General features: G+C 40.8%; 1 protein-coding gene across 8 annotated transcripts in view; it reads left to right on the top strand.

The window, feature by feature from the left end:
• Positions 1-13,341, top strand: part of ARID4A (AT-rich interaction domain 4A) — a 178,111-nt gene that overhangs the window by 50,351 nt on the left and 114,419 nt on the right. For all 8 annotated transcript variants that reach the window (XM_029598224.1, XM_029598218.1, XM_029598217.1 and 5 more), the window contains exon 11: positions 12,676-12,875. In XM_029598224.1, coding sequence (XP_029454084.1) covers positions 12,676-12,875 — 200 coding nt within the window. The remainder of the gene's footprint in view (positions 1-12,675; positions 12,876-13,341) is intronic.

Below are 13,341 nucleotides of genomic sequence, written 5' to 3'. Positions count from 1 at the left end.
GGATCGTCAGGCAAGCTTGAGGTCTGCTTCTAGCAGCACAGTCTGCTTGGCGCAGCATTTGTGAGAGAAAAAAAAGCTAGTGAGGCTTTTGCCGTGTGGCGTGGGACACACGCCTGCCTCTTCCTTGCTGGCACTTGCTCCCACTGCATCTCTGGTGGGGAAGGCTGCTCAGGGGGCACTCGGGGAGCCTTGGACAGGCAGCGATCCTGGGCGGGGGGAGCCAAACAGCCTGAAAATGCCTTCCTGGTTTCGGCGGGAACAGCGACCGTTTTGTCTTCTTTTGCTGCCATAACTGTCGGGGCCTGAAAAGACGCTGCCCTGCCCCCGCTGACGTTGCCTTCCCAAACCACTGGACCTGCAGGAGCCAGTTATGGCCCAGAGGCCAAGTCCTCGAACTGGAGGGGCTACCAGAGTTCAGAGAGTGCTGGCATGGCAGTTTCCCCCGTCGAACGCTGATAATAGTTCGGAGAGCTCTGAGGCTGATGATCCCCTAGTAGTAGATCTGACTGGGGTAGATCCTCATTTCGATGGCACAGACCCTGATGACGCACAGGATCAAGCACCCTCTGTAGAGGGAGATGATCCGAAGGTAGTCAGTCTTTTTTGCCAGGAGGAATTGTGGCCCTTAATACCATGTGTTCTAAATGAAGTAGGTATTGAAGAAGCCCAGGCTGATTCGGACTATGAGGGAGTGGATCCATTCATATGGGGCATGAGGGGGCCAACTAAGAAGTTTCCTTTTCACAGGTCAGTGAAGGAGTTAGTGCTTTGGGAGTGGGAGACTCCAGTTACAGGCTTGAAGGTTGGCAGAGCCATGGAGAAGCTGTATCCATTGCCGGAAGACACATTTGGCTCTTTTGCAAATGCCGAAGGTTGATGTTTGTTTCTGCAGTGAGGAGAGAAGTGACAGGATCTGCGGCACTTAAGGCTATGCAGGATAGGAAATTGGAGGTACACCTCAAGAAGTTTTTTTTTTTTGAGGAGTGGATTTATTTATTTATTTTATTTATTTACAAGTTTCTTTATATACTTCTTATACATAGCATGGTCTAAGCGGTTTACAAATTGGATAGCACATACATAATTCAAAAGATGAAAAACATAGGCATTTAAAATTAACGTTTAAACAAGGCAAATAAAACACAACGTAATACAGAAGAAAAATAGTATAGGTGGGATGGTGATGTTAGTCTGTATAAGTTAAATTGAAAGCAGTGCAACAGAGATGTTTTTAATTTTTTCTTAAATTCCTTTGGATTAGATATGGTTCTAAGGTTGGGAGGGAATTCCAAAGCAGAGAACCTGCCACTGAGAGAGCACGTTTCCTTGTCATTTCTAGTCTCGTGATTTTAATAGTTGGAACCTCAAGGAGGTTTTTGTTTAATGACTGTAAGTGACGCTGGGATGATATAAACGAAAGGTTGTACATAGCCAGATAGCCAATGGGTTATGGATTAAATTGAATATTAAAGTTAGATTTTATAGTGGATTCATTGTTTGGGTAACCAGTGAAGGTTTAGCAAAACAGGGGTTATATGATCTTTAAATTTGGAACCAGTTAAGAGTCGAGCGACAGAATTTTGGATAAGTTGAAACGGACAAAGTGTTGAATCTGGAAGGCCATTATATAGGGAATTACAAAAATCTAATCCTGAAAGGATAAAGGCTTGGAGTACAAGTCTAAAATCGTCCTGAAATAGTAAAGGTTTAAGTCTTTTTCAGAAGGTTGAGTTTGTAGAATGAGGTTTTTGTTAATTTTGATATATTTTCTGACATTGATAGTTTTGAGTCCATAATAACACCTAAGTTGCGTGCTTGAGTAACAATTGGAATGGAGTGCGAGCTACATGTAAAATGTGATGGAGCTGAACATGAAGAATTTGGAATGGCTGATATGTATATTTCTGTTTTTGCATCAAATTTTAGTCTATGTGTGAGCCAGGTTTTTTTGTATTCATGTATATAGTGATTAATGAAAAATTGTGTGCCCAGGAGGAAGTGAAGGGAATGAGTAACTGTATATCATCGTCAGCATAGATTTTGAAATCTATGGCCAAACCTGATAGTATATGATATAACAGAAAAAGATAAATGTTAAACAAAATGGCGGATAATGCGGAGCCTTGTGGTACTCCATTTGTTGTGGCGTACCAGTCCTAATGGTGGGAGTTAAGGTTTATCTGCTGAGAGCGATTTGATTATAAAGGAAGAAAACCAGTCAAGCACGGTGTCTTGAATACCAATAAACTGTAAACTAGAGAGAAGAAGTTCATGATTTAGCGTATCAAATGCTGTGGTGAGATCAAGGAGAATGAAATCAGTGTTGGCGTCAAAACCACGAACGATTGTATCAAAAGCATTGAGTAATAAAGTTTTTCAGTACTATGACCCTTATGAAATCTGTGTTTATTTGTGTGTGATAAGTTGGTGTAATACAGTTGATTCAATTATTTCGGCTAATGAGCTTAAATATGCTATGGGTCAGAGATTTGAATGGTCATATAAATCTGGTATACTTTTCTTGGGATTGTCAAGATCCAGGGTCAGATTGGCAATTTGCTAAGCAGTGCGGTTCCCAGGGTCTGGGATTATCTGTAGGTTCTTGGGTCTATGTCTTCTACCTTGGAATTGGTCCCTTGGTCATTCGCTTATATGCGGCCACTTCAGTCAGCCTTGCTCTCCAGGTGGAATCCAGTATCTGAGCAGTTTCATCTGCCACTACCTTTTACGGAAAGTGCCAGGTCGAGTCTGGATCGGTGGCTGTGTCAGGACAGTTTGAGCTGTGGAATGACCTTTAAGGTTCGGAATTGGATAGTGATCACAACCAATGCCAGCCTATCCAGTTGGGGGTTTATGTGTCAGGTTCAAGTGGCACAGGGGGCACTAGTTTCCGGAGGACACGTCTTGGTCTAGCAACTGTCTAGAGACAAGAGCAGTGCGTCTAGCATTGCAGGCCTTCTTGCCAGTGAGAGTTTTATCAGACAATGCGACAGTGGTGGTTTACATCAACCAGCAGGGCAGTACCAAGAGTCAGGCAGTGGCATAGGAGGCTCAAGAATGAGTTCACTGGGCAGAGAGAGTGCCACCTGGAGATGCTGGCAGCTTTCCACATAGTGGGGTTGGACAATGTCCAGGTGGGCGTCACGCCTTGAGCGGCCCAATTGCACGCACAGGGGCCGCTTTTGCCCTTGCAGGCATCCATCTTCGCTGGCAGCTGCCTCCGGGAGGCAGGGGAGCCGCGGTCCGTCTCCGCCGATGTCAGTCTCCTGAGGGGGGCTGCAAGAAGAGTAAGTCGCTTCGTTGCTTTACACTGCCAGTCCTCTCTCCCCTCCTCCCGAAGCAAGGCTGCTTTACGTGCCTTGCTTTGGGAGGAGGGGAGAGAGGACTGGCAATCCTGAGCGTAGGAGAACCGTCCACTTTAGTTGCTACTTTTTTTTTTTTCACACTTTCGATTTTTTTTTTTTCCGCTTTCGTTGCTTCGGGAGGAGGGGAGAGGACTGGGGCTGCCCCGGAGACCAGCACCCATGGACGCGGCCAGGGTAGGTGAGCGGGGGCTGGGGGAAAGTTTGCCGCCTACCCTTATCCCTGCCTCTAACGCAGGGGTAAGGGTAGGCAGTAAGTTAGCAGGGTAAACGCGTGGCAAAACGGCAGGTTAAAAAAGCGATAGTCGGGGCGCGCGTTACTGTATGGGAGGGAATAGCTAATTCGATCGTTTACATGTAATATACATGCTGCGGGCGGAAGGGGTCACCCGGGGATTTAAAAAGGCGGTAAGAATGGGTTAAAGGGGATAGTGTATCGCGGGTTGGACTAACGCGGCCAAAAAGTGAGTAGAAAGCGGGTTAGGAGCAGGGTAACCGCGGCCGCACTTTACTGTATTGACCTGAAATTTGGCAGCATAGTAATGGCGATTTCAGTTACCCCAGAATTGACTTGGTAAATGTCACATCAGAATTTTCTAGTTTCTAGATGAAATAAATGATTGCTTCATGAAGCAGCTGATCCAGGAAATGATGTGAGAGGGGGAGTTATTTTAGATCTAATTTTTAGTGGAGCACAGGGTTTGGTGTGGTAGTGGGGCTGCTTGACAACGGTGAAATACCACACTCAAATTTGATGTAGTAATTGGAGGAAGGACGTTAAAGAAAATTATTGCTGTAGCATTTAACTTTCAAAAGTGAGACTTAGAAAAACAAAAAGGTGCTGTTTAAAAAGTTGTTTACAGACCAGATATATTTTATGCATTTAAAACAAGTGAAAGAGAGGCCAAATGACAGCCTCTTTCACCTCATCTTTTAACTATGCTGGCAATTATAGCCAAAAAAACTTATTTGAAAAAAAGGAAAAAGTATCCAGATAAAGAAAATAGGAAAAAGCTTAAGTGCTGGCAAGTTAGATAGAAAACATTGATAAGGCAGGCAAAATGAGAATTTGAAAAGAAGCTTGTTACAGAAACAAAAACTCATATTAATCTTCAAATACATCTAAAGCAGGAAACCTGTGAGGGTGTCATTTGGACTGATAGATGATTGAGAGGTAAAAGGCACTTAAGAACATAAGAAATTGCCATGCTGGGTCAGACCAAGTGTCCATCAAGCCCAGCTTCCTGTTTCCAACAGAGGCCAAACCAGGCCACAAGAACCTGGCAATTATCCAAACACTAAGAAGATCCCATGCTACTGATGCAATTAATAGCAGTGGCTATTCCCTAAGTAAACTTGATTAATAGCAGTTAATGGACTTCTCCTCCAAGAACTTACCCAAACCTTTTTTTAACCCAGCTACACTAACTGCACTAACCATGCTCCTGCAAATCATGCACACTGTATAAGGACAAAATGGTGATAACCTCCTTTTATGGTGATACACATGCTGATCATGGCAGTTCATCGACAGAATTGGCTACCAACATCCACCTGACAGCAGGTCCCTCTGTCATCTTCAGCCACACTGCAGGCAATCTTTTTCTTCACATCTTCTTCATGAGCTTCGGTTCCACACAGTCTCACAAGGATTCTTGTTCCTCTTTTTTCTGGCAGAAAAGTATGCTTGCATTCCATGATGTGTTCCAACTCTTAGTGGACATCTTGCTTAATGAAAGACGATGGGTACATTTTTCAGCATTTGTAAAAATGTTTAAATATATTGAGGTCCATATTTAGCCACCACACAGCTCTAATTAGCCAGTTATAAATAACCGGCTAGCTTTAGTACAGCCCCTTGGTCTAACCACAGTTGGCTGGATAAGTCAGCCGGCTAGCTTTGAATATCAAGTTAACTGGTTAATTTATCAGGCCAATTCAACTCCTCCAATTCCCTGCCTCTGACTTGCCTGGCTAAAAACATAGCCGGCTAAACCACTTAGGGGGCTCAGTATTTCTTAGCCGGCTATTTTAAGAACATAGGAACATGCCATACTGGGTCAGACCAAGGGTCCATCAAGCCCAGCATCCTGTTTCCAACAGAGGCCAATCCAGGCCATAAGAACCTGGCAAGTACCCAAAAACTAAGTCTATTCCATGTTACCGTTGCTAGTAATAGCGGTGGTTATTATCTAAATCAACTTAATAGCAGATAATGGACTTCTCCAAGAACTTATCCAATCCTTTTTTAACCACAGCTATACTAACTGCACTAACCACATCTTCTGTCAACAAATTCCAGAGTTTAATTGTGCGTTGAGTGAAATAGAACTTTCTCGGATTAATTTTAAATGTGCCACATGCTAACTTCATGGAGTGTGCCCCCTAGTCTTTCTATTATCTGAAAGAGTAATTAACTGATTCACATCTACCCGTACTAGACCTCTCATGATTTTAAACACCTCTATCATATCCCCCCTCAGCCGTCTCTTCTCCAAGTTGAAAAGTCCTAACCTCTTTAGTCTTTCCTCATAGGGGAGCTGTTCCATTCCCTTTATCATTCTGGTCACCCTTCTCTGTACCTTCTCCATCGCTATTATATCTTTTTTTTTTTTGAGATGCGGCGACCAGAATTGTATACAGTATTCAAGGTGCGGTCTCACCATGGAGCGATACAGAGGCATTATGACATTTTCCGTTTTATTCACCATTCCCTTTCTAATAATTCCCAACATTCTGTTTGCTTTTTTGACTGCCGCAGCACACTGAGCCGACGATTTCAATGTATTATCCACACTGACGCCTAGATCTCTTTCTTGGGTAGTAGCACCTAATATGGAACCTAACATTGTGTAACTCTAGCATGGGTTATTTTTCCCTATATGCATCCACATTAAATTTCATCTTCCATTTTGATGCCCAATTTTCCAGCCTCACAAGGTCTTCCTGCAATTTATCACAATTTGCTTGTGATTTAACTACTCTGAACAATTTTGTATCATCTGCAAATTTGATTATCTCACTCGTCGTATTTCTTTCCAGATCATTTAAAAATATATTGAAAAGTACAGGTCCCAATACAGATCCCTGAGGCACTCCTCTGCCCATTCCCTTCCACTGAGAAAATTGTCCATTTAATCCTACTCTCTGTTTCCTGTCTTTTAGCCAGTTTGCAATCCACGAAAGGACATCGCCACCTATCCCATGACTTTTTACTTTTCCTAGAAGCCTCTCATGAGGAACTTTGTCAAACGCCTTCTGAAAATCCAAGTACACTACATCTACTGGTTCACCTTTATCCACATGTTTATTAACTCCTTCAAAAAAGTGAAGCAGATTTGTGAGGCAAGACTTGCCTTGGGTAAAGCCATGCTGAGTTTGTTCCATTAAACCATGTCTTTCTATATGTTCTGTGAGTTTGATGTTTAGAATACTTGTGTAAGACCGAGCCATAGTGGAAAGACTAAACAAATTCTTTGTTTCAGAGGAGGATGTTGGTGAGATACCTGTGCCAGAAACAGTATTTAATTGAAATGATTTGGAGGTACTGAAACAATGAACCTGGAAGATGTAATAGGGCAGATTTGACAAAATAGAGTAGCAAGGCAGCTGGACTAAATAGGTAGTATACACCCAAGAGTTCTGAAATAATTTAAAAATGAAATAGGTTACGCATTACTAGTAATCCATAACCTATCATTAAAATTGTCTATTGTACCTGAAGACTGGAGCGTGGCCAATGTAACCCCAATCTTCAAAAAAGGGCTCCAAGATAGTTTATAGACCAGTGAGCTTGTCTTCTGTGCTTAGAAAAATTTTTAGAAACTATTCTAAAGAACAAAATTACAGAACAAATAGACATGTTTAACGGCACATGGTCAACATGGATTTAGGCAATGGAAGCCTTGTCTCACCAATCTGCTGCATTTTTTTTTGAAGAGGTTAATAAACGTGGGTAATGGTTAGCTGGTGGATATAGTGTATTTGAATTTTCAGAAGGCATTTGACAAAAGTCCCCCATGAGAGACTCCTGAAAAAAAAATAAAGTCATGAGATAGGAAGCAATGACCTAATTTGGATTGCAAACTGGTGAAATGACATGAAACAGAGTAGGACTAATTGGGCAGTGTTTGTAATGGAGAAAGGTAAATAGTGGAGTGCCACAGAGTTATATACTGAGACCAGTGCTTTTTAATATATTTATAATGAGTGAGGCGATCAAATTTGTTGACAATTCAGAATTATTCGAGAAGGTGGATTGCAGGAGAACCTTACAAGACTGGGAAACTGGGTATACAAAAGGCAGATGAGATTTAATGTGGACAATTGCAAAGTAATGCACATTGCGAAAAGTAATCCAAACTGTAGTTACATGATGTTAGGGTCCATACTTGTATTTACCACTCAGAAAAGGATCTAGATGTCCTGGAGATTGTGTTGAAATCTTTAGCTCAGTATGCAGCGGTGGTCAAAAAAGCAAATAATGTTAGGAGTTATTTAGAAAGGGAAGGATAATAAAATGGAGACTATCATAGTGCTTCTGTATTGCTCCATGGTGCGATCATGACTAGAGTACTGTGTGCAAGTATGGTCACCACATTTCCAAAAAGATATAGCAGAACTTCCAAAGTTCAGAGAAGGGCAACCAAAATGTTAAAGGAAATGAAATGATTCCCTTATGAGGAAAGGCTAAATAGATTGGGGAAGAGGCAGCTGAGGGGAGATTGATTTATTTGATTTATATTCCACCTTTCAGCACTTCAAAGTAGATAACGTTCAGGTTCTGTAGGTATTTCCCTTTTCCCAGAGGGCTTTCAATCTAAGAGCCTGATTCACTAAACATTTTTTTCCCATGTTCACAGAATGGGAGAAAAGTCTTAGTATTTCAGACCCTAAGTTTTTATCTAAGGCAAAAGGAGTGTATAGTGACTTGCTCCAAGACACAAGGAGCAGCAGTGGGATTTGAACCCTGTTTTGCAGCCCACTGCTATAACCACTAGGCTATTCCTATAAAACCATGAGTGGAGTGGAGCGGGTAAATGAGAATTGGTTTTTTTTTGTTTTTGTTTTTTTTACTCTTCCAGAATATAAAAAGACTAGGGGATATTCCATGAAATTACAAAAACACATTTAAAACCGGCAAAAATATTTTTCACAAAATTAACGTCATCTGGCAATGAATTCCAGAGCTTAACATATCTGGGTTTAAAGGTTTGGACAACTTCCTGAAGTAAAATCTTTATTAACCAGGTAGACTTGAGTGTAAGTAAATATAGAATGTTATCTACTATCTGGGATCCTGCCTGGTATTTGTGACCTAGATTGGCCACTGTTGGAAACAGGTTACTAACTTAGGGCCTCAAAATGGAAGAACAGCTTTAGTAAATTATGTCCCTAGTATGGCAGTTCTTATGTTTTTATGCTTATGCATGGACTCGCATATATAAACGTATAAACATACACTCTTACACTGGGTGAGCATGGTCTCTTATACTCTTTCTCTTCCCCACCCATTGGAACATGCAGGCAGTAGCAGATTTCTTTCTGGGCCCAGACAGCATTGGTAATCCTCTCCCTTTTGTGGAACCAATTCTACTCCTCTCTTGGGTTGGGCGTGCCCAGTCAATGCTGCTCTGCTGCATCCTTCAAGTCACGCTATTTTCTTCTGGCATTGTGGGGGCTTAAGAACATAAGAAATTGCCATGCTGGATCAAGCCAAGGGTCCATCAAGCCCAGCATCCTGTTTCCAACCGAGGTCAAACCAGGCCACAAGAACCTGGCAATTACCCAAACACCAAGAAGATCCCATGCTACTGATGCCAATAATAGCAGAGGCCATCCCCTAAGTAAACTTGATTAATAGCAGTTAATGGACTTCTCCTCATTCCAGTTGCAGCAGTTGGGCCACCTCCTTCCCATCTGTGTGGGCCCACAGTATACTTCTCTTCCTGCCCTTGCAGGCGAGGAGGCCCACCATCCTGCCACCAGGAAGAGTTTGGAGTGTTGCTTCCCCCTCTGAGTAGGGCCAGTGGTAACACTAGGCGGTCATCCCCAAACCTGGGGCATGCTAGGTGGCTGCCTAGTGCTTTCACTGATCGTTTTATATCTAAGCCACACCAACTTTATTATTCTCATCTACTGACATATTGTATAAAGGGATATTTATTGGGGGATCCACATATGCTATGAATATGTGCACAATTATACCTTATAAATGGTTTCCATCTGATTGATATCAAATTTTGAGGACATGTCAGTGGACATGAGAATTCTGACAGGGAATTCTTGGCAACCACATATTCCAGGAATATGCACATGCAATTGTCACCCTTGAATATTTTTGGTTTGGCATGACAAGGGTGTATTTTGTAGATCCATGTGTTCATAAGAACATGCCATACTGGGTCAGACCAAGGGTCCATCAAGCCCAACATCCTGTTTCCAACAGTGGCCAATCCAGGCCATAAGAACCTGGCAAGTACCCAAAAACTAAGTCTATTCCATGTTACTGTTGCTAGTAATAGCAGTGGCTATTTTCTAAGTCAACTTAATTAATAGCAGGTAATGGACGTCTCCTCCAAGAACTTATCCAATCCTTTTTTAAACCCAGCTACAGTAACTGAACTAACCACATCCCCTGGCAAAAAATTCCAGAGTTTAATTGTGCATTGAGTGAAAAAGAACTGTCTCCGATTAGTTTTAAACATGCCACATGCTAACTTCGTGGAGTGCCCCCTAGTCTATTATCTGAAAGAGTAAATAACCAATTCACATCTACTCGTTCTAGACCTCTCATGATTTTAAACACCTCTATCATATCCCCCCTCAGCTGTCTCTTCTCCAAGCTGAACAGCCCTAACCTCTACAGCCTTTCCTCACAGGGGAGCTGTTCCATTCCCCTTATCATTTTGGTTGCCCTTCTCTGTACCTTCTCCATTGCATATATCTTTTTTGAGATGCGGCAACCAGAATTGCACACAGTATTCAAGATGCAGTCTCACTATGGAGCGATACAGAGGCATTATGACATTTTCTGTTTTTCTAATAATTCCCAACATTCTTTTTGCTTTTTTGACTGCCACAGCACACTGAACAGATGATTTCAATGTGTTATCCACTATGACACCTAGATCTTTCTTGGGTGGTAGCTCCTAATATGGAATATGTTCCATGTATGTGTGCATATGGTTATGCCACTTGATGACTAGTTTTATATCTGATATGTATCACATTTTCAGGAGAAGTGAGGGATTTTTGAAGATCATCATCATGAAGGAATTTTGAATGCAAGCCATGTATTTTATGAGTATATAACTACAATTATACCTCCTAATAACATTTAGGTTTTGCATATGAGCTATAGCAAATTTTCAGGATATGTTGAGGACTAGGAGAAAAGTGAGGGCTATTTCAGGTGTGAATCCATGTCTTCCATTAATATTTGTGCAGTTATGACACTTAGTAACTTTTGGGTTTAGCATTCGATCCACAATTCATTTTCAGGAGATGTCAGTCCACGAGGAGTCAGACAGGTATTTTGTTTCCCCAATATCCATGTAGACAAGAGCATTTATTTAATATGTCATCGCCTCATATTGGATATGTATATACTGTTATAATATTATTTTATTTTATATATATTAGTAAAGCTTATTCTTAACATTTAACATTCAATGTTACTTTCCCTCCTTATATCCCCCCACTTACCCCCCCCCCTCAATTGTTCTTTTGTTAACTTGTTATAAATTGTCGATATAACTCTGTTCGATGTAAAACGCCTCCCCAGGCGTCTGTTTGCGTTACAATGTGAACCGATGTGATATCCCTGATGAATGTCGGTCTATAAAAATTTTAAATAAAATAAATAAATAAAATAAATGCCGGAAAGTAGGCTTGATCGGTTATTTGTAGAACTTCATTTGTTTCCTATATGAAAAAGACTCAGTTCAGTTCATGTGCAATCTCAGGGAAGTTGGAGCACATTGTGATGCCAGGCATTTTGGAAGCTTATCTGTCATTTGTTTGTGGTCCTAACCATGTGCAGGTTTCTCTAGCAAAGGAGGAGACTAGGCATTGAGGGTAATTTTTGTACATTTTAAATCAAATACAATTTTTTTCAAAGGGAAAGCATGCGTGGACTTTGCTTTTGAAAATTTCCCACCAAATCAATCCACCCACTATTGCACCTGCTAATTTGTGTGTAGGGTTTTTTTTTTTTTTTGAAAATGTACACACAAGTTTGAAAACATGAAAGATTTGTGAAAGTGCCTCTGCTCACTATGGGTAACCATGTAGGCGTATGTGACCTAAACGCATAAGTTTACCCACATATCATACAGGCAGTTTCATAACGAGCAATTTCTATGGCTAAAGCCTTGTTTTACCCACGGCAGTGCCTTTGAAACTACTCTCCCTGAAATAGTCACACATTGCTTTCTGTTTTTATAATAGTGTTTGGAAATTCACTAGATGCGTTTTATATTGAAACAGAGTGAAAGTCAATGGTAGCTTTTAGTGCACATCTAAGGAAGGGGCTTGTTTTTGTTGGTCCTTTAAAACTGGTCCTCAACCCTGCCATGGGGGGGCCCACCAGCCAGTCAGGTTTTCAGGCTATCCACAATGAATATGCATAAGAGAAAATTTGCGTGTTATGGAGGCAGTGCATGCAAATTTTCTCTCATGCATCTGGCTGATGGGCTCCCAGGACAGGGTTGGGGACCACTGCTTTAAAAGGTATCACAGCCAACTAAGACTCCTTTGATAAAATAGGTAATGAAAACTTATGGGGCCCGCTTAGTATTTTTTGCTCTGGTTACTGTAGTAAAGAGTAACAAATACCATAAATAAAAAAATATAATGAAAAACTAGTATATTTTCACTGAAGACAATGGAAAAACAAGTTATGAATTGGATAAGGTTAGAGTGCTAAACTTTATCATTTAGTAGGATGGAGGAAGGGAGACAGAATTGTTGCGATTTCTGACAAAGCTTTGGTTTTGGGAGACAAAATGAAACGTATCTTTTGGTTGCAACTTTTCCTCCTTAGTGCTGATTTCCCAAATAGAAGGAAGTTTGGTGCTGGAAAAGAGCAAATTGTTGCTATTTTTTCACTTTCTCTTTCTGACCTGCAGAGAATGTGCATCAGCCAAAATTATGAATCTTCTGCTTTGATGTTTGAATGAACTTGTATGAAATGCTTTCTTGTATAGGTCCTCTGTTTAAAAAAAAAAAATACAATGCATCATCATGAGTAAACTTATTCTATTGTGACTGCATAAGGGCATTGCCAATGCATGATGCTCTCTCTTCCCAGGATTGCTGGAAGCAAATTCTTTCTTAAAAACAAAAGCTGTTCCAACTAACTGGAAAATGGATATGAGTGAAATTCTTGAGTCCTCCAGCAGTGATGGCGAGGATGGAGAAGCTGATGGAAGTGAAGATGAGCAAGAAAAAGAGGAAGAAGAGGAGGAGGAGGAAGAGGAGGAGGAGGAGGAAGAAGAGGAACACATCATGGTAAGATTGCTTCTTGCCAAAATAATTTCCAACTGTCATGGTCAAGAGATGTTTGTTTGATAAAGAAGTTAAGGAGTAAGACCAGGTTTGTTTTTAAGGTGCAGGTATGTTTGATTTATAGTGGAAACTAATTTTGAAACTCAGGCTGAAAAATTAAAAACAAGTGTGTTTATAAAAGTTGTCTTGCTATCCTTTTTCAGTAAAAATCCTCTTTGAGGCCAATGGAAATATTTATTAAAATACAAATCAATTTTGAATGGCTTATTGGCTGGTTTTATCAGTTTATAACACACCGAACAGAAAAATGCCTTAGCATGGTACAAAAAGAAAAAGCAAAATATAAATTACATAATAGCAAACACATCAAAGAATAAAACAAAGATTCAGTACATTATAATATCAAATCCTTAACATCACATTATACAAATTAAGATGTTAAAACTAAAAAAAATATTTACTAACTAAA

This window comes from Rhinatrema bivittatum, chromosome 4 (assembly GCF_901001135.1).
Source record: "Rhinatrema bivittatum chromosome 4, aRhiBiv1.1, whole genome shotgun sequence".
In the NCBI taxonomy this organism is placed as follows: Eukaryota; Metazoa; Chordata; class Amphibia; order Gymnophiona; family Rhinatrematidae; genus Rhinatrema; species Rhinatrema bivittatum.
Note: the sequence above shows the minus strand (reverse complement) of the source record. Positions and strands in the feature narration are given on the sequence as shown.